Raw genomic sequence first — 27,881 nt, 5'->3', positions numbered from 1 at the left:
ATAAACAGTTCTGTGGTTTATATTAAATTGTTATCGGGTGCAGCACTTGTCTTGCCTGGTATTCAGAAGCCCTCAGGTACGAGGAAGCAAAGCGTTACTGTGGAAGCAGGACAACCTTTGCTGTTACTTCATTGTTACAATGACTAAACAAAAATAGCTGGTAAAGTCCCTGTGAACAGCAGGTATGTACTCGAAGGCATCTATTAAAAATAATACCCCAGTATTTTATTTTTCATAGAATTTTAGTACCGAAATACTGGGGAAAGTCAAGGTCAACCTCCTAATTTTAGAAATGAGAATCGTGAAGCCCAGAGAAATGACGTAAATGGCTCAAAATAAAAAAATCTTGGGGACTTCCCTGGCGGTCCAGAGCACTCCTTGCTTCCACTGTAGAGGGCACGGGTTCGATCCCTGGTCCGGGACCTGGGATCTTGCATAGAAGCCTGGGGCTGCTGGACCCCAGCCCGGGCTGCTGTGGAAGATCTCACTTCCTCACAGGTGGCCCTGATGCAAACCGCGCAAGTCCGTCACTGCCGAGCAGGACAGAGGTGTGTGGTCCAGCTTCCAACCTCAGGGCCATCTGCGGGCACCACGTTCACTCTGGTCCAAAGCCCTTACAACATAAAGAATTTTTTAAAATTATCTCAACATTCTAATTGAGACCAACTCTTGGGCTTCTTGTCCAACAGTCACTTTTTTAAAAAATAATAATAATAAATCAGAGCAGTTGAGAAGCTAAACCGGTTTCCTCCCTGTTTCAACATCAGTCTCACCATCTTGAAAGGACGTGAATAATATTAGGTAAAACGGCCTCTTCAAACAAGGATGTTTGCTGTGTCTGACTCAAACTAGAAACCAGTACAAATGTGAATCTAAATGGTCACCTTTTCCACAAAGACAGCTGATGCCAACCTGCTAAAACAAGGTGCACAGAACCCTCAGCTGCTGAACCCACAAAAGGTCTAGCAGAACACTAGTTGGGGAATTGTTACCAATTTGGCCTCTTCCTTTGTTGTTCTTGGGCTGGGCTATAGCTTACCAGGCTCTCCGCAGAAGAGCAGCATCAGGTAAACTAGAGCCTGCAGGAGGCCTGGAATTCAGAGACCAACATGGGGGCTGGGCTGGGCTGGGCTGGGCTGGGCCGGGCCAGGCCGGGCCGGAAGGCGAGCGAGGGGAGAGCACAGATTTTCAGCTGATGGACCTGAGTTTCGATTCTAGTCACTCACGAGCCCCGGGTGAGTTACCGCACCCCTTGGGGCCTCAGTTGCAACGTCTATGATATAGAGTCATCAAACTTACAATACAGGTTTGTTATGAGTCAAAACTAATATAAGGCATGTGGCTGGTGAGTATTACTCATTAATTCTGTCCGTCATTTAAGCAGCTCCTTCGGGTCTTATGTCTCTTGGTGAGTAACACCTGAAGGAGAGCGAATAAAACCACTTTCAAAAAGGGTTTTGAAATTGAGAGTCTGCGTTATTCACCGAGGCTGACCCTAACTGATCCAAATGAAGGGGTACTTCCTAGCGGTTCCTCCTCTCTGCACGGCTGGCACCAGAACAGAAAGTGCACGACGCAAGCACAGAAGATGCCCCCAGGGCACAGCTGTGTCCACAGTGGGGAGGGACTGGACGGGGAGCCGGCACCCTTCCACACGGGGTCTACACGTCCTTCCCCAGAGCTCAGACGCGACGCCCTTCACTTCGAGCTCATCAGCTGCAGACAGGACAATATCAGCCCCACGTCCCAGACGTCCCACAAACAGTCATTAACTATACTGTTTCTGACCCAAAGGAGAAAAAGGAGGTTGGTTCTCAAAAGCTAGCGACACTATGACACCCAAAAGGGTGTTTACGTTTTTTTCCCTTGAACCAACTATTAATCTCCCCAAAACACTGAGCGGAATTGGCAACCTGACAGCCGAAGGTGACAGTGCAGTTTGTCTCCAGCTGCCCGGGGCTCGGCGGGACATGGATGTGCAGATACAGGCCCGAGGAAGGACCCCTGCCATCCACTCCGGGGGCCTCCGACATCCCGAGGGACAAGTTATCAGAAGACAGACAGTTCTCCAAGATTTTCCTCAAATAAATCTCAGAGCATCCTTAAGCCAAAGTCCGAATCAGTTCCTCGAGGGGTGCCATCCGCTGCCGTGAGCCAGTTCTCCTGAGGACAGACCCCAGGGACCCACGTCGGGCCCCGCCGGGTGGGAAAGGGAAGCGGAGGACAGACTCAGCTGGAAGGGGAAAGAGGGGGCAGAGAGCCCTCAGGCCGAAGCGGCTGGGAGTGGCCAGACTGGGCCTCAGGTGGCCTCCCTCAGGGGCCCCCCCATGGCTGCGTGGATGTTCTCACCCTCCTCACCCGCCAGCCCGCTCAGAACCACGCGGGCTTTAATACTGGGGATGGACCTGGGACGGTGTCTTCTGCTACGGATGTATCTGGAAGTACAGCACGCAGGAACTTGTGCGGCAGCCCCTTCCGCGAACCTGCGGAAACCAGGCTCTTTCTGGCAAGGGTATTAATGGTTCGGGGCTTGGTGGGCGTGGCCCTGCTAATTAAGCCACGGCAGCTGAATTCCATCCCAGGCTGAGGTACGCTCTGGAAAGGTGCGCTTCACAGACTGCCAAGTGAAAACCCTCCTCCATCAACCACTGATTCGAGAGCGTGGATTTTACAAAGCTTGTCATAGGGCCCCGTCAAGGCCACCCACTGGGCACTCCCCACTCCTCCCCCTCTCTCTAAGGCACACAGGAAGCAGAAGACGAGGAAACCTTCAACTGGGCTGTGCTCCCCTGTGGGGCTGCATCTTTAAGACGCATTCACTTCTAAGTCAGCCGCTGAGGCATTTTCTGAAGGTGCTTGAAAGGGCACCAACAGCTGTTCATCTGCAGTAACAGTCAGAGGGAAGATGGAGTCTCCCCTGCAGGACTTCTCAGAGCCTTTACTGTTACTGCGCACCAAGCATCCTGCACAGGGGGCTCTGTGGCTGCACTTCCCAAGCTCAGGAGGCCTCGGACACCCCCCACACACACTTTGAAGGGCATATTTTTGAACTGCAGAATAAGAGATGTTGCCATGCATATTTTGTTTGCCCTACGACCTAACAGATGATCACAACGCCAATTATGACAATTCTGGGATTCTGAGCCTGGGGTAAGACACTTTGGTTACCCCTGCATCTACGCGAGGAGAGGAGGGCTGCTATTCATATGCGTCAAAGGATATCCAAAGTAAGCAGAGGCATTTGTTTTCTACCTTTGATCAGAGAAAATAAAAATGGTAACTATGTTTCTCTGTCTTTGGAAGAGATTATAAAGGCTAGCTGGTAACAGATGGACAAACATTCAATATTCTCAGGAAATATGTAGAAGGTCAATGACAGAAAAAAGCAATCACTGTGTACAATTCACCCTCCTCGAGAGGACATGTACCTGCACTGGATGCTGCCGCCTCTCCTGCAGCGGGATGCTCAGTCAGCCCAAGTCCAGCGCTGCTTACGGACTCTTGAAGACGTAGTCTACATACCCAACAGAAGCAAAAGCAGGGACACAGATATTTGTACGTCCACGTGCAAAGCAGCATTATTCACAATAGCCAAAAAGGTGAAGCAACGCAAGGGTCCATAGACACACGAATGGATACGCAAAATGTGCTGTATACACAGAACAGAGTATCATTCAGCCCTGAAAAGGAAGGAAATTCTGACACAGGCTACACCGTGGATGAGCTTGAAGACATTACACTCAAAGAAATAAGCCAGTCACAAAAGAACAAGTACTGTCTGCTTCCACTTATGTGAGGTCACTGGAGCCGTCAGATTCACAGAGACAGAGAGTAGAAGGGTGGATGCTGGGGCAGAGGCGGGGGATGGGCAGTTAGTGTTTAATGGGGACAGAGTTTAAGTTTGTGACGGTGAAAAAGTTCTGGAAATGGATGGTGGTGAGGGTTGCACAACAATGTGAATGTACTTAATGCCGGTCAACTATATACTTAAAAATGGTTAAAATGCTAAGTTATATTATATATATATCTTACCAAAAAAAAAAGTGAGATAAAACTGTTCCTGTTCTGACAATGATAAACCCAAGCTGTGACTAGTCGGGGTTCTGTTTAACTTACACACAGAGGATGCCCCCTTGAAGAGCAGGAAGCGCCGGGGCAGCCACTTCCTGCCTGCAGATTCTCAGTCTTATGGGTTAGAGGCTCAGGACAACCTTCTCCAAGGGCCAGACCGTTCCTTGCACGGAGACATGAGAAAAAGAAGCGTGGCAGCCCTCCTGCCCCCCACAGCCGCCTGCTCCCTCCCCTCGGCTTCACCTCCCCCGATGCTCAAGCCAGGCTCCCAAGGCCTCTGTCCTCACGCAAACACGTTCCTCCCTTTGCACCCCCACCCGTGGCCAGCACCCTGCTCCAGGCCCATCGGGGACTCGTCTGCGTATTAAGACAGTGGCACAGCTTCCATATTTTTTTTTTTTTTTTTTTTTTTGCGGTACGCGGGCCTCTCACTGTCGTGGCCCCTCCCGTTGCGGAGCGCAGGCTCCGGACGCGCAGGCTCGGCGGCCACGGCTCACGGGCGCAGCCGCTCCGCGGCACGTGGGATCCTCCCGGACCGGGGCACGAACCCGCGTCCCCTGCAGCGGCAGGCGGACGCTCAACCACTGCGCCACCAGGGAAGCCCACAGCTTCCATACTGAATGGCTGTTTACTGGTCACCATTGTGCGCCAGACGCCAGGAAATAACAGTGCAAAGTGCTGCCCCTGCTGTTGAGAGTCTAGGGGTGGAAAACAGGCCGTGAGTAAGAAATGAAATACAGCTGACGTTAGTTAAGGCGCTGTGAGAGCACTTCGAAGAGCCTGGGGCTCCGTTTAGCTAGGACTCTCCCTCTTGGCCTGGCAGTGGGTCAGGAGGTGAGCGGAGAAGGTGGGTCAGGGGCAGACCCGGAGGCCCTGCACCCCACGTTACAGAGGGGAGCGCATCAAAACCAGCCTTTAAATGGAGTTCAAACGTCACCTGAAATCAAACCTCATGTTGGCTCCTGCTTGATGCTGCTCTTGTTAGAAACACCCTGATCCAGCCTGGCAGCCTTTCAGAGGAAGGGGACCAAATCCCCGAGCCCGCTGTTCAGGGGACGGGGGAGGAGAGAAGGGGAGACAGTGACCAGGGGGTGGGGCGCGGACCAAGCAGGCCCCAGCCTTTCTGCAGACGCACTGATGGGTGGGCACGAGGGTGCGGGCCACACATCTGCCACTGACGAAGAGGCTGCAGGGTATGGATGAGCCCCAAGGAGAAGGATTAGCTCTATCATCCCATAGACCTTGGTGTGAGCTGCTTTATCTCTTAGCTGAGACCGCCGCCCAGGCGTTTTCTTAAGGTGAGAAGGCAGGGTCCCCACGCGCGGCCGCGGCTCAGGTAGCTGCCACGTGCCATGAAGGCTCATTAGCCAGGGCTTATCCTAATTTTGTCCTGAGACCTTCCAGACGTCTCGTTTGAAACATGCTGAGTTAACGGCTGGGAAACTGCAGCGATTCGTACCATGCGGCAGAGCAGTTACTCTCCCAGCCCCAACGGGGGCTCCTCCAGAAAAGGGCTCAGATGAAGCATGGGTCTCAAAGCTCATACCCTGTGGAGGTGGAGCCTGCACGTGGGTCGTTTCCTTTAACCCCTGCAAAGCCTACGCATTCAGCGGCATCTCCACCTCGGAAACTGGGGTCCAGGAGGCCAAGTAACTCCAGGAGCTGGAGGTCTGAGTGGAAAAGTGGTGAAGAGCCCAGGATGGAGACCCAGGTCTCCTGCCCGAGCCTCGGGGCTTCTCCCAGCCCTGCTACACTCAGCACAGCCCCCCGAGCACGGGACCGTGTCACTGCTGGACCAGCCCCGGTTCTCACAACCATGCGGTACTTGTGGTCAAGTCGAGACTGTCAAAAAGCCACCTGTAAAATCATTTTTCACAAAGTCTTTTGGTTTTTTTTCAAATCGCGGGGCTACGTTTACAAAATCTAAAGGAACCGAGCTTCCTGGCTACTGGGCACAAGTGCCGTTCAGAACACCCCCCACCCAAGCCCAAGAAAGCCGCCTCTCGCTTTCCCCTTCGGCTCAGTAACTTCAACAGCCATCAGGATAAACGCATCCTCTCTGCTGAACACGGCGGGGCCTCCAGTCCCTCAACTGCTGTCTCAACACAAGCACATCAGTGGTGCCTTCACCTGCTTCAACACGAGCGCGGTTCACCTTGGACGACGCGCAGGCACGGCCGCGAACACTCTGCCCGGCGAAATGCCCCGCGGCGCGCAAACACGGACACACGTGAGCACCCTGGGGAAAACGCCACGTCTCTCGAGGTTCAAAAATGGTGGGAACCGTCTGCCTGCACTTCGTTGCTTCCTTTAAGGTCTGTAGGCGGAGGAGAGAGGTTGGAAGGGATGATTCCCCTCCCACGCCCCAGCCCTGCTGGGGAACACTGCCCTAGCCCCCTCCTTCCCCTGAAGCAGGATCCTGCCGGGCAGGTCCGTGGGAAGAGAACACCCCCTGCCCTTCCCTACAAGTGTCCTCACACACGGGGCCGCCGCTCGGTGTTCAGCCGTGGCTGGGAGATGGCGGACACACCGCCTGTTTCGTTTGGCCTCTTGCTCCCAAGCTCCTTTAAGCCCGGAGCCGTCAGCCCTCACCAGGCTTACCCAGGTCTTCCTGAGCCAGGAGGCATGCGGGGCTCCCAGCTTGGGTCCCACATGCGGCAGGAGGTCGTGCTGCTCCAAGCCCCCCGGGGACGGGGTGGAAAATCACAGCACTCCGGGTACCCGCCCTGGGGTCATGGCCGCGGCCTGTCCAGGTGTGGCTCCCACCCGCCCCCGTGCAACCCCGCCCCCAGCCCCCGTGCATCTCCGCCCCCAGCCCCCGTGCAACCCCGCCCCCAGCCCCCGTGCATCTCCGCCCCCAGCGCCCGTGCAACCCCGCCCCCAGCCCCCGTGCATCTCCGCCCCCAGCCCCCGTGCATCTCCGCCCCCAGCCCCCGTGCAACCCTGCCCCCAGCCCCCGTGCATCCCCGCCCCCAGCCCCCGTGCATCTCCGCCCCCTTGCAACCCCGCCCCCAGCCCCACTCCTAGGGCCCGGCCTGCTTATCACCCTGGGGCCCTGGAAACTGCATCTGGATTCCCGCGGCTTGGAGGCCACAGCTCCTGCCCCACAGGCACCCCGTTGCTCCTGCTTCTGACCCCCCGGAAGAAAAGGGAAAGAGGGAAACCTACCCAGATTATAAGTTAAGTCAAGACCTCCCACTAGCTGCTCCGATTCTGTCAACTTGGACGTCTTAGAACTGAAAGGTAATGAGGAGTAGGAAGGGCTTACGAAGTTCTGAATTTCACTGTCATGGCAATCTGGAAGGGCCACAAACAGGCAACACCCCGAAGTCCACTGACAGGTGAGGGGAGAAGCCGAACGCGGCGCACACGAGCGACGGAGGACGGGCCAGCAGCGCGGAGGGGCGACTACTGACGCAGGTGGGACGTGGGCAAACCTCGCGGGCCACGCCGGCTGCCAGCGGCAGACGCACAGGCCTCGCCTGCGCGGGTCCACGGCCGCCACGTTCTGCACCGGGCGGCCCCCGGCTGTGCTGAGCGGAAGTGACACGCCGGCTGCCGGCGGGGAGGCGGTGGGAGGCGCGCAGGGGGAGGTTCTCCACGGCGGCGGAAGGCGCTGCGGCTCAATTTAGGTGGTGGTTAAGGGGCAGATAAATGGGTCCAAACCCACTGAACTAAAATCTGCCCATTTTACTGTATGTTAGTTGTATCTCCATTTTAAAAGATCTGGGAAATTGTTTTAAACGGGTCCCCAAAGATGAGGAAGCAGCACCCAGAGCTGACGGGGCTTCTCTGGCGGCGAAGGGGAAGGAGATGCGGGGGGGGGGGAGGGGGGTGACAGCCCGGAGGGCTGGATGACCCTCCAAGAGGGAAGGCGTTTGTTTGCACCTTCCCTTCTGCGCAAGGAGACGATCTCCAGGCCAAGAGCTCAGAGCAGAGAGCGAGCCACTGGCACAGGTGCTGTTTATTCCAGGGCCCCTTCCCCTCCTTCCCTCCCCTTTCTCCCCCACCGTGAACAGCGCCACAGGCACTCCAGCCACCATCTGCAGCCACCTGTTACCTGGCCCCTCTGTCACCACCTGGATTCCAGCCACTGCCACCACCTGCTTGCAGATCCATCACTCTACAACAGACCAAAGGGGCTGGAAAGCACTCTTCTTGCAAAACCGACGTGAAGGACAGACAGAGTCACCCGTGTTGCAGGGGTAAGAAGCTCTGTCCTCCTGAAAGGACTCCATCGTGGGCTGAGCTGCGGCCCCCCAGTAAGAGCTGGCGAAATGACTCCTCACCCAGGCGGCTCAGGACGTGAGTGTGGGAGGAAGGGTCCTCACAGAGAAGATGAAGCTAAATGACCTCATCAGGGTGGGTCCTCATCCAGCATGACTGGTGTCCTTAGAAAACGGGGAAACGTGGAAGCAGAGACACACGTAGAGGGACGATGACGTGAAGACACGTGGGGAGACCAGGTGGAGATGGAGGAGCTGCTGCATCCCAGCCCAGGACGCCAGGGACCGAGGCCGCTCCAGAGGCCTGGACGGACCCTCCCTCAGAGCCCCCGGGGGGAGCCACCTTCCGAGGCTCCGGGCCGGCCCCCTTCTGTCACCTGATCCGCGAGTGAGTCTGGTCTGCCCCTGCCCACACCCCGTGTGGCCGGGCGCCATCACCCACAGCACAGACGCCGGTGGCCCCGGGCGGCCCTCCTCTCCGCCGGCACACGGTCCGTCTTCTGGAAACGTGGTGGGGGGGGAGCTGGTGTTACGGAGGGAGCACAGGTGGTGGAGCGGGACTGATGATTTTGGGACGCCGGCTTCGTCGGTTAGGAACGCCGCGCCCCTGGCCAAGCCCCTTGGCCTCTGAGCCTTGGGTCCCTCACCTATCAGATGCTGATAACAGGAGGGAGAAGTGAGTGGCCTGCCAGAGTGGCCAGCGCACGGCTGGGGCATGTTGCCAGCCACGACCTGGCTCAGAAACCTTCCACCCTCTCTGCTCACCTGCCAGAGACAGTCTGGGGTCCTCTGCACACAGCCCCTCTTCTCCCCGATCCCACTCCTCTTGAACCCAGTTTTGTGCAGGTGCCCGCCCCACGTGACTCGGGGAAGGGGCGTTCCCGGCGCGCACAGGGCACCCCTGGTGAGTGCTGTTGGTTCAGGGCAGGTATGCGACCTGAGGGGGTGCAGGTAAGAGAGAAGGACCCACGCTCCAGGCTGCAAGGAGACGCTGTCATTCCCTCTTTCCCAGGCCAGGAGGGGGCTGGAGCCTCAGAGAGCCACCGTCAGGGGGCGTCACCTTGCCAACACGAGGACCTCGGCACTTGGCCACGGGCTGGATCGTGTCCCCTCAAAAGCCATCTAACTGAAGCCCTGACCTTCGGCACCTCAGATGTGGCTGAATTTGGACACAAGGCTTTCAAGAGGTGATTAAGTTAAAACAGGTCGTCAGGGTGGGACACAACCCAGTATGACCGGTGTCTTTAGAAGAGGAGATCAGGACACAGACGCACAGAGAGATGCCCCTGTGAGGACACAGGCAGGAGGCGGCATCCACAAGCCGAGAGAGGCCTCGGGAGAGCCAGCCCTGCCAAACCTCGACCTTGGACCTCCAGCCTCCAGACTGTGACAGAACAAATCTTGCTGTTTCAGCCCCCGTCTGTGGTGCTCTGTTATGGCAGCCCAAGTAGTTAATTAGCCTCTCTCTACACGGTGTTAGGATGACCCAGCACTGACAAAGGCCAGGAAGAGACGCAGAAAAGACTGTGGACTGGGGCCTGGCCCATCCCTGACTTCCGGAAATGTCTTAAGTTTTCCTGCATATTTCAGAACTCAGTGTGTGATCTGAGGTTTTCTGCTGTTTGCAGCGGACAGCATCCCTACTGATGCCCAAGCTTTCAAACCTTCACAGCTCTGTGCCTTATCTCCTCCTGGTTTTAAACAAGAGCTTCTTCCCACTTCCTGCCCCCCAGGACTGACCCCCCACCCCCGCTGCCCAGCTGCTCTCCTTCTCCTCAGTCTCCCGGGACCACCCAATCCTCAGGGCGTGACTCACAGACTCTCAACAGGGCACTCTGCAAACAGAGCTGCACAGCAAACATCTGAATGACATGCCCTCTGGACTCTCCTCCTGTGGTCTCCTCCCCACGTGAATGGGAGCCAGATGAGGCTAGGCCACCACCTCTGCTCTACGCACAGATTCCATCAGACCGTGGATCACGCACGGCCTCCCCCTCGACAGAAGGAATTGCCTTTAGGAGACTGAAAAGCCTACTTACTCTTGGTATCATAAACTGAGCCTGAAATTCTGGTCACCCTCTGCCTGCTCAGGTCATTTCAGTTTCCCCCAAACTGCTGCTGGAGCGAGACCCACAACCAAGGCTCTAGTTTTTCTTTTTTCGCCACCCTCCCTTTAATCACTTCTCTGAGACCCTAGTCAAAACTCTAGTCAAAAGAGGACCAGAGTTACAAATGGGGAGAAACAAGATGGCAGGTGAGAAACTAAGGCGAGAAACCACTGCCTATACTTAAACCACAATTCAATTCAATTCAAACCTGTTATCAGCAGACACACAAAAACCAAAAAAACCCCAAAACACTCTCATAACCTTGATGATATCCATTTTTGATAAGCAGCTTCTTCTGGGACTTCTCAGAAAAAAAAAGATTAAAAATAAATCTTCTTTTACAATGAAAGAATACAAAACCCTACCCTGGAACCTAGAAGATTTGACAACAGGCCCACCATGCGACAGCTCCAGAAGCTTCCAAGCTGTGCACGGGCCCCAGCAAGACGCGTCAGCTTCTCACTTTTCTCTACCTCTCACTGGGTGACCGCTGGTCAAGGCACCCTTATTTCCCATTTGAACGTTACTTCTGAGAGCCAGCTAAGACACTCCCCAGCCCCAGAACGCTCGGCGAGGTCTCCCCGCTCGCAGCCTTGGACGGTTCTTTCCTAGGGACACCAAGGACGCCGAGCACAGACCCCTCAGAAGCAGGACAGCAAGTGGGACAGACAGACGGCGCTGTGAGCACCTGAGGAGGGAAAGTTCTCGCTGGTTGGGCAAGCAGGGCAGGTGGGGCCCGGGGTCGGCTCCAGTGAGTGCACAGGCCCCAGGCCGGCAGCTGCAGTGACCACCCCCCAACAGGCTGACTTTCGGAGGGACGCGTGTCACGGGGGGTGTCACACTAGGACTACTGCAGGGTCACGGCCTGCGCCCGGGGCGTTGCCCCGATCGGTCACTTCCGGCCCCGAGAGCTCAGTGTCTGGGTCCCACAGAGCAGCTCTCGTTGCCTGCCCCTGAAACACTATCAAACCACCTTCATGCGAATTATGGAAAAGGCTAGTCTGAATTAGAGCCATTTAGAAAATAAATACCTTTTACTTGCAAATAAATGTTTCCCTTTCAAGTAATGAACCATTATTCTAAGCAGAGGTTCAAACGGCCTATTGAACAAGTGACACGGGTCATCAGCGACATCCATTTGCAGGTAGAATGCACGGGCTGGCGCTTCACGATGCGCCTGGCCCGGCAGCCTGGCCGCGGGCGGGCTGAGGCTCGGCTGACCCTTCTTCCACGGGGCAGAGCGCCCAGCTGAGTGGTCATTCCTGGCGACCCTGCAGCTCCTGCCCGGCTTACAGGGGGGCCTCGGTCTCAGACGGGTTGAGCCCTGGCCATCTGTTGGGGAGGGGGCGGTCAGGAAACACAACGAACGTCCACACTAGCTCAGACCAGGACGTCTCAGACCCGGCGATCCGGACATTCGGGGCTGGCGGTCCCACGCACGGTACCGCGTACAGCAGCCTCCCTGGTCCCTACTCAACAGATGTCAGCAGCACCCCTCCCCTGCGCGACAAGCGCAACGTTTCCAGACACGGCCACGTGTCCGCTGGGGAAGAACCGCACCACGTGCGGACATCCTAGAACTTTTTTAAACAGCTAGCGCCTGGGTCCTACAGGTATTTCCCTAAGCTCCCCAAGCGAGTCTAGGTTTACCAGACACCACCTCCGCCCCCAGTCCTAGATCCAGAAAGACCAACTCTGTCGATACGCAGCTTTCACTAGAAGAAAAGACTCTGTGACTAAAAGCTCTGAAAACCACTGGCTTAAACGCATAATGTGCTCCAGAGCCCAGGATGAGTTCCAGTTTGATGAGCTGCTACTTGAGATACATCACATCACCCTTTATGGTCCTCAACAGCTCCCTGAACCCGGACTTCAGGCCTGAGTTGACCTGTGGTTCTGTCCTCCCCTTTCTGTTCTCACCGTCCGAGAATTAAATCGGCTAACACCCCACACCAGCAGGGCCACAGCCCCCAGACACCTTCGCCGCGGCGAGCACCTACCAGGGCCAAGCACCCAGGGCGCATATCTGGGCCCGGAGCGGAGGCACGGGGAAAGGCCTGGAGAAGGGGCGGGGTGACCAGGAGGCGGACTCCAGGCTGGAGGACACCGTGTGCAAAGGCTGAGGCTGCCTGAGGGAGGGTCGGGGCCAGAGCACAGGCTCCTGGTGTTGGGCGGTGGGGACGGTGGCAGGAGAGGCAGGCGGCGGCCGTGAAAACCCGCCAACCAGGCCCCACTCCGCCCTGAAGGCCAGGGAGCACAGCGACGCCTGAGCAGCTACGACTGAGGACAAAAGCACTGGGATTGGAGGCAAGCGGGGTGGGGGGGGTGGGGGGGGTGGAGGAGATCAGAGACCAGAGGACACGGCCAGTCTTGCTGGTGATGGAATACGCAGGCCTGGGGCCTTGGGGAGATATCCAGGCCCAGGCAGAGCTCCGGGGTCGCCCTCCTCAGGCTGTGTGCTGGAGCTCAGCTGTTATGGGCTGAGCTGTGTCCCCTCATCCCCCCCCACACAAAAGACTCTCCTGTGTTGAAGTTCTGACCCCCAGCACCGCAGGTGTGCCTATTTGGAGATGGGCCCTTACAGGGGTAATTCACTCAAAAGGAGGTGGACCCTGATTGAACAGAGCCGTCCTTGTAAGGGGGGGATGAGGACCCAGGGAACAGGTGGTGTCTACAAGCCCAGGGGAGGGGCCTCGGAGGAACCAGCCCCGCTGCCACCTTGATCTTGGACGTCCAGCCCCCAGACTGGGAGGGACTAAATGTGTGTCGCTTTAGCCGCCCCGTCTGTGGGGCTTGTTTCTCGGCCCATAAGGAGCGAAGACACCCGGGAACGACCTTAACGCGTGAGTGATGAAAAGGACGCTCGCAGGAGACCAGGAGGAGAGCAGCTAGGAGACAAACGGGAACCCCAGGCAGCACACCTGTCCCGAGAGAGCTGAGGACTGAACGGTCACCGCTAAGGCCAGACCGGTCACCTGACGTCCCTGAAGCCGTCTGTGGATCTGGTATCACCAGCCTGACTCGGCCGCGGCACCGAGACCCCGAGGCCCGGGCGAGGCGGGGAGCAGGCAGCGCTGGCACCTCCCAAGGGCAGGCACGTCGAGAGGGAGAGGCCCTCGGTCAGAAGCCCTGGGAAGGGCCACGGCCACGGTTTTCAAGGGCGGGGGATGGATGGAAGGGCTGGGGGACCCCGAGGACACGGCGTGGACAGCTGGGCGTGAGCACTGCTCCCCTGCCCCCCCGGACGGTGAGCACAGACCTCCCCAGGTGTGTCCACCTCTGTGCCCCATGCCTCAGCTCCCGCCTCACACCACGCCCAGAACCCTCCATCTGACACTGGTCTCAGCTGTACCAGGAGCTCCTTCTCTGGGCACAGACGAGCTTCTGTCCACCTGGGTCACTACCCGGGGCGGAGCAAGTCCTGCCACGGAGCAGATGTCCCGAGAGCAGAAGCGGGGGGCAGGCTCAACGCAGGCGGTGCGGGTCGCCTGATGTGGGGGGCTGTATGTAACTGTCCTCAAAACGTAGGGCAGGGCTTCCCTGGTGGCGCAGTGGTTGAGAGTCCGCCTGCCGATGCAGGGGATGCGGGTTCGAGCCCTGGTCCGGGAGGATCCCACATGCCGCGGAGCAGCTGGGCCCGTGAGCCATGGCCGCTGGGCCTGCGCGTCCGGAGCCTGTGCTCCGCAACGGGAGAGGCCACAGCAGTGAGAGGCCCGTGTGCCGCAAAAAAAAAAAAAAAAAAAAAAAAATCGTAGGGCAGCAGCTGTGTCACAAGAACCTCAAGGCAGGAGCCTCCCAAGTGTCCACTGACGGATGATGGACAAACAAAATGGTATAAACACAATGGACTATTACTGTTCAGTCTTAAAAAGGAAGGAAATCCTGACACGGGCTACAGCGTGGATAAACCTTGGGGACACGACGCTCAGTGAACTAAGCCGCTCACAAAAGGACAAAAAATGGTTTCACTTGTAAGAGGGGTTGAAAGTACTCAAACTCGCAGAGACAGAAACTAGATGGAGGGGGGCGGGGGTGGGGGAGAAGGGAAGTTAGTGTTTAATGGGGACAGAGGTTCAGTTTGGGAAGATGAAAAAGTTCTGGAAAGGATGGAGGTGATGGCTGCACAACACTGAGAATGTAGCTAATGCTGCCGAGCTGTGCACTTACAAATGGTTAAACTGGTCGGGTTTATGTCATGTATGCTTTACCACAGTTACACAATTTTTTTTTTTATTTGTGGTACATGGGCCTCTCACCGTTGTGGCCTCTCCCATTGCGGAGCACAGGCTCCGGACGCGCAGGCCCAGCGGCCATGGCTCACGGGCCCAGCTGCTCCGCGGCATGTGGGATCTTCCCGGACCAGGGCGCGAACCCGCGTCCCCTGCATCAGCAGGCGGACTCTCAACCACTGCGCCACCAGGGAAGCCCCTACACAAAATTTTTTTTAAGTTGGACAAAAACTTTGTGTTTGCTGCAAATGCTCATGTATGTCCATTTGGGAACACTGGAGTTCCTTGGGATGAAGCAATCAAGGGTGTCCAATTTGTAAAGCATCTTTTGAACACACAGAAAAAGCAGCTTTTAATCTAATCTAGGAGGAAACAGTCTGTAGTGCAAATTATGGGGCTGAGTGCCTAAGCATCCATAATTTAATATGACCCCTGGGAGGCTTGTGGCTGCTTTACAGCACACTGTCTCCTTTGCACTTATTCTTTATTTTTTTTAATTTCTAGTTTTGGCTGCATTGGGTCTTCATTGCTGAGCACAGGCTCTCTCTAGTTGCGGCAGCTACTAGAGCGGGGGCTCCTCTTCGTTGTGGTGCACAGGCTTCTCGTTGCGGTGGCTTCTCTTGTTGCGGAGCACGGGCTCTAGGCGCCTGGGCTTCAGTAGTTGCGGCACGTGGGCTCAGTAGTTGTGGCTCGTGGGCTCTAGAGCACAGGCTCAGTAGTTGTGGCACAAGGGCTCGGTAGTTCTGGCGCACGGGCTTAGTTGCTCTGTGGCACGTGGGATCTCCCCAGACCAGGGCTCGAACCCGTGTCCCCTGCACTGGCAGGCGGATTCCGAACCACTGAGCCACCAGGGAAGCCCTACGCTTATTCTTTAAATGATGCTAAGAAATAAAGTGTGACTGTCATGCTAGCAGGATTAAGATATACAAAGACTGACCCTCTTACCCACTTAAAAAAAAAAAAAAAAAGGCTGATAAACACTTAACCCGCATTCTTATGACTTGACATTCCCTCCCACAGGTTCCTGTGACTCAGCTATGGGTTCGCTGCTCAGATAAGAAAACTGTCTCATTACTGGAGCAGGGTTTCCAATGTAAGAAGCCTCCTGGCTCCTTGGTGCCACCGCAGGCCCTAAGCTAACTATACACCCAGAACTAAGCCGGTTAGGGCTGTGCCTCTGCAAAACAGGCCCTGCAAAAGTGAGTTACACTTTCACTGCAAGGAACTGAGGAAAAGACACAGCAAAGGAGTGGGGAAGCGCAAGTACGTGAACTCGGGAAGAAGAGGCAGAAAGGCGCGGGGAACACCTGCTGAGCTTCGCGGTGGTGACACCAGGAGCACGGCCCAGCTCAGAAGGGCCGCGTAGCGCTCTGCGGCTGCCGTCCTGATCTTGGGAATCGTTTACGAACAAGGGGCCCTGCATTTTCCTCTTGCGCTGGGGCCCCACAAGTTTCGTGGCTGGTCCTGACTAGAAGAAAGGTTTGGAGAGACCAGGAGACCCGCCCTGAGTGGGGCAGGGGGCGGGGCAGCGCGTTGCTGCGTGTTTCAGCCTTTTCCCCGGGGGTTCGCTCCAAGCCCCCTCTGCTCTGGAGCTAACAGCTGAGGGCATCTATACCTATTTCCAGAAAAGAAGCCTCAGGAGGGGTGTTCCTGCCAATTCCACACTAAGTAAGCTTAAGGAGCCGGGTAAGTTTCATCCTGAGTCTTTGAGAAGAAAAAGAGTACTCTGTCTAAAGCATTTAAGGGTTAAATCATCAATATTCATGTATCCTCCATTAACTGCCCCAAAGATCCATCTCTAGTCTCTCCCACCCCCCCAATGAAAAACAGCTACTGCTTCCCCCCACCCCATGGTCTGCAGGGGTCCCCCCGCCCTGGGTAACTGCACCCTGTGCTCTGAAACCCGCCTGCCCTGCCCCAGTTGGACATCGGAACCGCGCCCAGGAATCTGGTGTTGGACAGAGGGGTGCTGGCCTCTGCCTGACCAGGGACCAGGTGAGCAAAAGCCAGTCTGGAGCGGGGAGGGAAGCCGATCTCAGGAGAAACCGATGTGGCTTCCAAAAGGGCTCGGAAACAACCCCTGTCCCACTCTCTGGTCTCAGATCCCAGCCTAGGTTTCCTGAGCCATCCCTGCGTCTTTCCAGTCAATTTCTTTTCTATTTTTGTGAATTAATGTAATTTGGAATGTTTTCATTACTTGCAACCAAACGAGTCCTGAGAAGAGAGGGTTTGACAGCATGTCATACAGTGCAAGTGATGACCTGAGAGCCCGCTGGCGGTGTTCTATTTCAGCAACGACTTGTTGTAGGGGAAATCCACTTGAATCAGCCCATAACCCTGCCCCCTTTCCCAGAAATGCAGCCTTGCGAATCTCTAGGCCACTTGTCTCGGGGGAGGTCAGCCCGTATGTAATGACCAGCGCTGGGTAAACGCTGAGAAAAGCAGAGACCGCAGAGCCAAGTCTGTGGACCACGGAGGCCAGGGTCAATGCCTCCTACAGACGCAGCAGGGACAACACTCCAGGTGGGCAGGGGCCTCTCTGCAGAGCCTGGCCCTTCCCCCGCTTGCACCTGCCCTGAAGGCAGCTCCCTGATGCCTGCGGTCAAGGATCGGGTTACCCCTGCCCGCCTTTACAATTCCACTTTCTCTCCTATCCGCTTCCCCCCAGCACAGCTAACTCAGACTTCTAACTCTAACTCGGTAGGTGGTCCTCCATCGAAGGGCATGGACTCAGAGGTCTGGCCCACGACCTCGGTGGAGGTGCAACTGACAGAGCGCCCCACACCTCATCCTGGGGCCCCTTTCCTTTTCAGAGCCCTGAGCCCTGCGGCCAGAGGTCTGCTCTGTTTGCACAGGAGAACTCTGAAAACCAGACAAACCCCCTGGAGGTCCACCTTGGCGGGACCCCTCAGGCCACCTGCACTGGGGCGTCCCGTCTGAAGGGCACACCTGGCTTCCCACGTCATCAGTTTCCAGGTGAAGGCGAGAGACACCTCGGAATGGCCATGGAATTAACCACCCTTCCAGATGTGGCCTATCAGCTCCTCCCCATCTAAGCATTTCTGACCTGACTCGTTCAGCCAGTCCTTACCCCACAGAAGAGGAAGAAAGGAATCTGAGATTTCCAGGTGTCTCCTGGAGGGGGGGGGGGTGTTCGCTCCCATTCCACCCCACAGCCACCCTGGAGGGGAGCCCTGAGCCCCCTTTACCCGCGAGGCGCCTGCAGATGAACGGCTCATAACCCACACCTGCCGAGCTAAAGAGCTCCGCTCTCCTCATGACATCGACGCAGGTGAGCTCAGACACTTCTGGTGAGGACTCGGTGGGTAAAGGACACACCTCCACTGGGGAGAGGGACAGACCCACAGCCAGCGCTGGGGGCACTGCGTGCGGACCTGAAGGATGAACAGGAACCAGCAAGTAGGAGGAAGGAGAAAAGGGCTCCAGGAAGTGGGCTCAGAAGGCAGAAGGGGCAAAGATTAGGGAAAGTGCCCCAGAGGCCTGCACAGCCCACCGCCGCCCGCGGGTAACAGCACACAGCCACGCCCATCCTCAGGCAGGAGCAGGGCCGTCTCTGATTGGCCGGTAAAGATGAAGAGAAAAGGGCAGCTCCCCCCTCCCCCGCTCCTCCGGGCGGGGCCCCTGGGCCAGAGGCTAGAACACCCTGCAGGGTGAGCAATTCTAACCCTACAGCTGCGGCTCTGGGCATGTCAGTGACGCCCAGGCTCCTTCTCCCCCCGCTGAACTGAACTTTGCACTCGAAGGCAACACCACAGCTCGCCGTGCCCGGGGCACACTTTTACCTACACTGGGTGCTGGGCACAGGTGAAGCTGGTTGAACGAAGTCAGTTCTAGCCCATGGCTTCCCATTTCAGGGTCCTTTGGCCCTGTGGAAATTTAATTAGCACCCTCCCCTTCTGAGCCAGAGGGCAAGAGAAGATGCTAGAACCCTCCAGGGCCGGTGCTTCTCCAATCAACAGCCCGGGAACAGGGTCAGACCCACTTGCCCAAGGCCTGGTCCGAACCTGCCGGCCAGTGGGCTTCTCCACGGCTCCTCCGCAGGCGCCCCCCTTGGGCCAGCGGCCTCCTTCCGGCAGAAGCAGGCCCGGCTTCCCCCCTGCCCGTCCGTGGGGCCCTCTCCTCACCCCACAGGCTCTCCCTGGGCGCCCCCGTTCCCTACCCACCCCTCGGCGGGCTGAGTTCATTGTCTCATGGCTGTGAGTCACCCCATCCACGGGCTCGCAGCCACCCTGCACCCTTCAGCCCCAGGCTCCCGCCGGCCGCGAGGCCCTGCGGTCCCACCCCCTCCTCTGCCTCTCTCCTCCTCAGGCCTCAGTCTCATCGCTGAGGCCGGTCCGTCTGGGCCAGGCTCTCTGTTCTCTCTCATTTCCCACTCTTTCCACTCACTTAACTCGGTTTGTAATTAAAAAGTGACCATGATTAGTTAAGATGCTCCTCGCTTGTTAGTCTGTCAGCTCGCTGGGTGCTGCGCTATTTCCGCCTAGGGCTGCCTTCCCCACACAAGCACAAAGCCCGGCCCAGAATCCGCACTCACGTCCGAGAAAGGGTGGAGGGAGGGGAGGAGAGGTTAGGAAAAACAGAGGAGTGGCCCAGGGTCATACTCAGTGGCGTGAGGATTGCCTAACTACTGTTTCTCGGAAGAAAAACAGACCCAGGTGTGCGGTGTTTGCAGATTTCCATGGTGTAAATGCTCTCACCGTGGCCGTGGCCGTGGCTCCTAGCCGCCAGCCCCACACCCTGAGCGCGTGGCCCAGCCAGCTCCTGCACCGGGACTGACGTGTGGTGCCCAACGTGTTTTTAAATGACATCAACTTTTGACTCGATCCTGCCTGGGACCGAAGGCCAGATGAACTGAGACTTGCAAACAATGCTAAAGACAAGAGGTTTTGCAGCTGGTCAAGAGCAAGAAGATGAAGGAAAGGTGAGACCTGGGGACGAACACTGTCCCCCCAAAGATGGAAGAGCTGCTTAGCAACTGTGCAACTTCCGGTGTCTCCATCAGTGAGGACCACACCAGATTCTATGCTTAGGAGCTCGTCGTGAGCAAGTCAAAGCCTGTGAGAAATGCTGTTATGCCCACTGACCTAACATTTATTTCCCCTCCTAGTAATTCATCCTAATGCCTCAACAGAAGCAAATCTGACACCTACAACACCAAATCAAAAAAGTACTGAGATCCTAAATATATTCGAAGAAAATGTGTTTTTTCCCTAATATTCCAGATTATAAAAGCCCTAAATCTACCACAAAACCCAGAAACCGTAAAAGATTCACTTGACTCTATCCAAACCAAAAGTCTCTGCGTGACAAAAATACCATAAACAAAATCAAAAGACAGCGAACCAGGGAAAAACATTTACAAAACATCCAAAATGCTTAATTTACTTTATGCACAAAGTACTGCTATAACTCAGTAAGAAAATAAGGCCCCCCCTAAACATACACACAAGAAGGCAAAGGATGCGAAGAGAGTTCAAAGAAAAGGAAACACAAATGGCTCAAAAAATTTCAGAGATATTAAACCTCCCTCCTAACAAGAGAATGCAAATGACAAAAACGACCAAATACAATTTCTCACATGTCAAACTAGGCGACATTTAAAAGTATGACAACCCCCTGGGTCAGGGAGGGTGTGGGAGTGGGGCCTCACACCTTATGGATGGAAGCGTGAAAGGGCAATAAGATCTCTATGGAGAGCACGTTTACAACATCTGTCAGAATTAAAATGCAGCCCAGTTTGACCCTCTACTTCTAAAAGTTCCATGTGTGGGGGAGTTTCATTATATATTATGTGTAATAACAAAGACTGGAAACAACCGAAATGCCCCCTTGGAAGGTGACTTGTTAAATTATTACACAGAAAAGAGTGAGGGGCTCCCTGTACTGATACGCACCCATCCCCAACACAGGTGAACAAGAGGCCTGACACAGTGTATACGAACAGCTTGTGAGAGAAAAATATATAAATGAAAATATACTTGGAATATTTCTGGAAGGATACATGAGGAACTGGTAACCATGGCTGCTTCCAAAGAGGGAAACTGGAGGCAGAGATGGCCAGAAATGTTACTTTTACTGTTTGCTTCTGGTGCCATGTGATGCATTGTCTATTTCAGTAAGTTTCTAAACACAGTCGCACAAAGATGTTCACTGTTGTGTTGTATATAGTAGACACACAGAAATAAAACCACACTAGGATGACCTACCGTGAGTTCTTTCTACAGATATTCCTATTGCGATGACATTGTAATTATTTTTCACCCTAACTAAATCTAAATCGTACTGAGTCACTTTAAATAACTTCTAATCTTGAGCCCCAGAAAAAGAATTCAAATTACTTCCTGGGGTATATAAACAACTCTCAGGTTACTTACAGGATAAAGGCCAGCAATCTGTGAGAATTCTTGGCGAACAGAAAAAATATTAGAAGACTGGAGATAAACAGACATCTTAAGAAAGAGAGTGTTGCTAACATTGAAGGTAGGCAAAATTCCAGGGGTTATTCAAGGAAGTGGAGAGCATTAGAAACCAACAAGGGTTCACTCTGAACAATGAAGGATAAGATAAACCATGCAAATTACTGGGAGGAGTATTTTAAAGTCAGCAGAGTTATGTTAAGCACTGATGATCTTTCTACATGGCTGGGGATAAAACACAGAGCAATGAATGGCATTTGGAAGTTGAAGACCAACTTTCTGGTCCACTCAAGGCTGGTGAACTGACTTAAAATCCAAGACAACACTCAGTGTTAAGACGTTAAGACTGCCTTGGACGGCTCGACATTCTTTTTTTTTTTTTTTTTTTTTTCCAGTACGTGGGCCTCTCACTGCTGTGGCCTCTCCCGTTGCGGAGCACAGGCTCCGGACGCGCAGGCTCAGCGGCCATGGCTCACGGGCCCAGCCGCTCCGCGGCATGTGGGATCTTCCCGGATCGGGGCGCAAACCCGCGTCCCCTGCATCGGCAGGCGGGCTCTCAATCACTGCGCCACCAGGGAAGCCCTCGACATTCTTAATCAAAGGAAATAACAGGTGAAAATGTTTTGAAAACTTTATAGGGCAGCACAAAAGAAAGGTGGTGGCATCATCATCATTATTATTACTGTTTCGAAGGCATTGCAAATTCTGGTTAACAAATACCAGGGACCAAGGCAAAAAATAGAAATAAAAAAGATCCTAACAGGAGAGATCTAATAACCCCAAACTAGCAACATGAAAACCTACACGGTGCCCCACGTCACACGAGCACAGGCCGAGAAAGCCCTGACATAACGCGATCCCGTCGAGGCCCCGAGGTAGACAGATGACACGTCTACTGAAAGCCTTAATGATCGACTGTAAGCTTCATTAGTGAAGTGTCCAACGTCTTCTCTTCTGATCAGAAGACACAGGCCGTGCCTCTTGTGTTCTGGGTGCCACGCTTAAGAGATACATATGCCACGTGGACCCATCAGAATGGCGAATTCTGTCTCGTATGGAAAGACTGAAGGAGCTGGAGATTTCTTAGCCAGGGAAGAAACCAGTACTTGGGTATCCTCAGATATCTGAGCAAGTATTATATGAAGGAAAAAGAAGCATACAGAGGAGAGGGCTGCACAAACAGGCATGAGATGACCCGAGTTATGTCCACCAAAAAGCACGGCTCTCTGCAAGGAAGACTAACCAGCTAACGGGGTTCTGTGCGAGGCACAGCGACGCCAGGGGTGCTACCCCAAAGGGGGGAGACTCGCGTCAGTTCCAAGACCCCTTTTAACCATAACAACCTGGGACTCTATCTGCCTTGGCAGTTTCACGTATGTAAATCTAGTCTAGCCTGTATACTAGACTATACAATATACGATACAGATATTAATGATATATATCTAGAACATATATTTAATATAATGTAATATGTGCCTGGTGGTTCTTCTGTATCCCCCTCCCAAGAACAGGCCCTCTGTCACAGGGAGGCACACACCTGCTGAAGGAAGTCTGATGATAAAAGACATCGCACGGGGGCTGCTTTGTGAGTAGGAAGATCGCGGCGCTCAGTGGGGGAAGATGGTACAAAAGGCAACTTCTCAGACCCTGAACTTTCATCCACTGACAGAAGGAGAAGCCTGCCACTCTGCTTCCACTTGCAGGCCAAGCTGACAGGCACCCGACCTCTGGAATCAGCACCCATCGCAATATGCATCCCACGCCTGTACATCTACCTGATACAGGATCCAGCAGGCACTGCCATCAGAGCAGAAAGCTGGCCTCAGCACCTGCCAAAATGTGCTTAAAAAGCTCTTGAAAGCATTGGTTATGGAACAGAACAGTCCTTTATTTAGATCTTATTTGTGCGTGAAAATCAATATGTCCTTTTTAGTCTTTATCTTACAGGAAAGTGCGTTGCTACCTATTGCCCCCAAGTGTTCACCTCCCGGACTGCCTTGTCAGCTGTACATAACTGACACACCCCAAACCATGCTGCACGCCCTCGTGCCATTTTTGACCCCCTCGAGTGCTCGCTTGGAACACCTGTCCGGCTCTCCAAGGTGCCTCCACAGCCTGCTTTCAAGAACGGTTCTCTAGTTTTCTCTTCCCACCATCCACGGCAGGGTCCCCACCACTGAGACAATGATACTCTGACCCGCCTCCTTGGAGGCTAACCTCCAAGTTGGCCTCCCCTGTGACCCCAGTGACCCCAGAACAGAGCACCCTCTACACACATCTGCTTCGATCTACATCATTCCTCCTGTACTTTAGAAAGAGGCTCAAAGTATTTGACAAGTTGCAAATCCTTACTTTCACAGACATACAAACAGTATTAAAATAGTCACTGTTCTTAAGTTTTCCGTGCTGGTAAACAACAACCAGATATTGACCTCCATCGATGGGAAACAGTCACAGAAACGCCTTGACAAAGGACAGGCTGACCGGCGGGACCAAGGTGAACCAAGCTAGAGGGATCTCCCCACTAACAGCTAATCCAGACAGTTCCCGGAGGACACCTCATTTCTCGCCAGACTGGTACAAGATGAAGACAAGGGTTATGATGATGTAAGAGTTGCATCTTACACACCCATGAGGCACAACTGTTTACTAACACACGTTTGGGGCGGGGGAGGAGATACGTGCACGTAGATTATTATAAACTGTCAAATTTCAGTCTTGCATTTAAACAAAGCATTTCAAACTCGGCCCAGAACTGCCCAGAAGTGGGAGAAAGGTCTACATTTACTTTGAAAGGCAAGTTACTTATTTAAAACACAGAAGAGGCACAATAACACAAGTTGTTTGACACACTGGCTTACAATCTCTCTTGTATGTTAAGAAATCCAGAAGACTGTAGATGTCTTCGGCATCTAGTACTGCCCCTTCTCCATCTTTATGACGGCCACATATCTCGGGCAAACACTCCTACTCCATTTCCCAGGATGCAGCACCTCTGCTAGAGGGCCCCCCTGGGCTGGAGCAAGTCAGATGTCCAGGTAAAGCTGGCCAGGATCTGACCTCAACGCCCGGACAAAAGGGCTGCTGTGTGACAGCACGGGTGGTCCCGAAACGCCGCTAATTCTTAGCAGCCTTCCTATACTCCAATGGTGTTTGCTACAGTCCCGAAAAGACACCTGAGGGAACACCGGGGTGGCGAAGTCCAACGTGAAATACGCCGACCCCTGGGGAGGACTGAGCTTGGGGAAAGGGAATCTTCGAAAGCTGTTTGCTTCTCTGGCTACAATTTGAGCTCTTTAGTCAGCTTTAGTCTGTTTCCAGAGCCAGCGCTGGATGGCTGAGGTGTGCCCGGAAGAACGCCTGGGAATAGGAACTATTCTGGCGGAGGCTATTTCTTTGTGGGAGACTTGGGGACAGCTGGCCCGGCAAAGGGCAGAGCCAGGGGCCGGGCTCCAGCGGGCAGACCTTGAGAGGGGCGTCCTCCAGGGCCAGCTGGTGACACCTCAGGCCTTGCCCTCCGCGGGCCACCCCTGCCTGAATGAAGCGACAGCTCGAGGGTGGGGGAGGGGAGCTCCAGCCTTTGCAGAGGGAGGGGCGCCCCTTCCGTGTGTGCTCTGGGACAGGAGTTTGGGTGCCAACTCGGAAGGCTAAGGCTAAGGTGCCCCTTGGCGTGTAGGCAGGCAGGGCCACCGCAGAGAGCTGCCGGAGCTCGGCTTCGCACCCGGGCAAACACATCTGTTTGGGGGATGGAAGGACAGCTAGCCCACTGAGGTGCGAGGGCACGCGGGCTCGCACCACTGCGGGGACACGGGTGTGTGCACGAGGGCGCGGGGAAGGGCGCGAGCAACGCGGAGGGCCCAACGCTCGGGAGCCGGACGCGGGCGGGGCGGTGGCAGCCCTTACCTTGCTGACCACGTTTTGCACCAGGCCTGTGCGGAGGCCGTAGTCCCACGCGTGGCAGTCGCAGTTGGAGGCGTTGTCCCCCCTGTCCGGAGGGGACGGCAGCGGCAGCGCGTCGTCCCCTTCCGCGCCGCTGCCGTTGCCGAGGGGGCCCGCCGTCCCCCAGGCGGCGGTGGAGAAGGGGGTGGTCGGGGGGCTGGTCCAGTCGGCCAGGTCGCCGCTGCGCCCCCGGGCCGTGGCCGTGACCCCCGAGGGCTCGGTGCCCTTGCCGTCGCCGCGGCACCAGAAGTTAGGCTGGTCCAAGAGGAAGGAGTCCGAGAACTGGCTGAAGCCGATGAAGAGCGCCGGCACCCAGGTGAGCAGCACGAGGGTCTTCTGGAAGCCGCCGCCCAGGCCCCCGAGGAAGGGCAGCACCGACCCGTCGTAGTCCAGCAACAGGAGGCTCGGGTGCGGGCCGCCGGCAGCGTGCGGGGCGGGCAGCGGCTGGATGTCGCCGCCGCTGCCCGGGCCCGCGCGTCCCCCGAGGGGCGCCGAGGCCGCCGCGTCCCCGGGCGGCAGGGCGCCGTTCTCCTCGGCCGCGGGAGGCAACCTCCCAGGGACGCCGCCCGCCGCCTCGCGCCGCCGGTCTATCGCCATGGCCCGGGTCCGCGGCGCCCGCAGAGGCGCATAGAGCAAGGCGGAGGCTCCCGCGGGGCCCCGGGCAGAGCGCGCGGGCCCGGCGCCGCCGCCGCCGCCGAGGAGGGCCCGCCGCTCGCAGGGACGCTCGGCCGCCGCGCGCGTCACTGTGCCCCCATGGCCGGCCACCCGCGCCCCGGCTGCGGCCCCGGCGGGCGCCGGGCGGAGGGCGGGCAGAGGCCGCGGCCCTCAGCCGCCGCCGCTCATCGGCTCAGAGGCCCGGGCGCCGGCGGCCGAGCCCGCCGCTCTCCGCGGCTCCGCGCCCGGCGCGCGAGGAGGAGGAGGAGCGGCGCCGCGCCTGTGCCTGTGCCTGTGCCGGCCGGCGGGAGCCCTACGGAGTGCGGCGCGGGCAGCTCCGCGCTCCCCGCGCGCCCGGGATGTATTTATCCGACCCCGGAGCCTCCCGGAAGCCGCGAGCTCGATGCCAGCCTGCCGCGCCGGCCGCACTCCCCGGCTCCGCTCCCCGGCCTCCCTCCGCCTCCCGCGGCCCGGCCCGCCCCCTCTCCCCCCGCGCGGTGGAGGTAACGCGGCACCTGCTGCGCTGGCTCCTGCGCGCGAGCGCCCCCTCTGGCCCGACGCGCCGCCGCCGCCGCCACCGCCGCAGCAGCAGCCGGGGAGGGGCGGGGAAACGGGATGCCCGCGCGAGGATCCCCGCCAGGCTCCGCTCCGCCCCCGGCAGGGAGAGGAGGAGGCGCCACAACCGCGGGCTCCTGAGGCTGGGGGCCCAGAGGGGGCGGCGCGCGCTGAGCGGGCGACCGGGTGGTCCTCTGGCTCGGCTCCCGCGGCGCCGGCTCTCGGTGACCTCTGTTCTCTTCCCAAGTGCCCGCCACCTACTGCCCGCACCCCACGCCAGGTCCCGAGGCCAAGGGTCGCCAGCGTTCGGGAGCAACCCTCTGGCGCTGTTTCGAGGGGCCGACACGGTGGATTTTCGGGTCGAGGGGGCGTATTTGCCAATTTCAGGTCGTGGCACCCGCGACCGACCGCAGCACCCACTCCCAAATCGCCATTTCTCGTCCCACTCCCAAAGAAATGCTATGTAAGCACGAGGCCGGAAGGATATATTGCTAACACCGAGTTATATGTACATGACCGTGAACGGTGCTGGTGTTCCCCGCCCCCTCCCCAAGATGCATTCCGGTCTCCGGCGGAGCGCACAGGCGCATACGCGGAGGCCGGACTCCCCTCCTCTCCCGCACTCCCGCGCAGACCGCGCTGGCCAGCGCCGTGTGAACAACACCGCCCTGCGGCAAGCGGCCGCGTTCGCGTGTTTCCTCCTGCGCCCGGGCCGGCGGGCCCCTTCACCAGGCGTGCCCAGTGATAGGACCCTTGACGTTCTGAGAAGTTTGTGAATGGGTGTCTCAGATAGAGCAATACATTTCCAGCCTTGTTTTGAGGGGGTTGGGGGAAGTGGGAGAAATGCTTTTGCTTTCCAAAAGAATATACTCTAAGCTGCATATACTGAACGTACTCCTGCATTTCCATTACTTGCTTACATTTTTAACCTGCAGTTCTTTTTTGTTACGGGCAACACGGACTTACAATTTAAAATACTTGTACACCAGAGAGAGATTTCTTTAAAAGCCTTCTAGTGCACCGGGCCTTGGGGGTGGGGGTGGGGGTCGTGGACTCTGGTGTGGCTGAGAAGGGGAGATTGATACGCAGGGCGCAGGAAACACCAAACCTCCGAGAGATGGGTCTCAAAACCACGTATTTTAACACTAAGCACTTGTTAGTGTTCAGTATTTCAGTAAAGATTGAACTTTGCAGGGTTGGCTTTCTGATGCACACGCTCACTCAGTCCTCATGGGACCCCCAAGAAGTGGGTCTTTACGATGAAGCTGTAGGGTGAGGGCATTGCCCACAGCAGAGCCAAACTAATGGCTTGGAACCAGATCTTCTGACTTTACACTCCAGGATTTCTCCGTTTCAAAAGGCAGGGTGAGCAACAGCAACAAAACCTCAACAAAGCAAGCAAAACACCAGCGAAAAAATCATAGGAAAGAGTTTTAAAAGATACTTGTCAATATGCACTTTTAGGTGGGAGAAGCCCTAGTCCTGGGGGCGGGGGAGAGTTTCATTGCCAAGCTGTTACTAGTTCTTGTCTCAAAAAGGTGATAAAAATCCTTAAATGGTACACTGCTAAGATTTGGGGACACACTCGAAATGGTACCCTTTAAAACTCAAGCTAAGAGGAAGCCACATAAGATGTTTGGAATTAGGCAGCTGCAGCACTGA

At 56.1% G+C, this 27,881-nt stretch overlaps 1 protein-coding gene across 6 annotated transcripts in view; it reads right to left on the bottom strand.

The window, feature by feature from the left end:
- SLC22A23 (solute carrier family 22 member 23) overlaps positions 1–25,663 on the bottom strand; it is a 144,210-nt gene extending 118,547 nt beyond the window's left edge. For 2 of the 6 annotated variants that reach the window (XM_067006834.1, XM_067006833.1), the window contains exon 1: positions 24,975–25,646. In XM_067006834.1, the coding sequence (XP_066862935.1) occupies positions 24,975–25,607 (633 nt within the window). In that variant the 5' untranslated portion in view covers positions 25,608–25,646. Of the gene's footprint in view, positions 1–24,974 lie in introns of all 6 variants that reach the window. The other 4 variants (XR_010835199.1, XM_067006836.1, XM_059076601.2 and 1 more) reach the window with 4 other exon arrangements.
- Between the last annotated feature and the right edge of the window lie 2,218 nt (positions 25,664–27,881).

The sequence above is a fragment of the Kogia breviceps genome, chromosome 10 (assembly GCF_026419965.1).
Source record: "Kogia breviceps isolate mKogBre1 chromosome 10, mKogBre1 haplotype 1, whole genome shotgun sequence".
In the NCBI taxonomy this organism is placed as follows: Eukaryota; Metazoa; Chordata; class Mammalia; order Artiodactyla; family Physeteridae; genus Kogia; species Kogia breviceps.
Note: the sequence above shows the minus strand (reverse complement) of the source record. Positions and strands in the feature narration are given on the sequence as shown.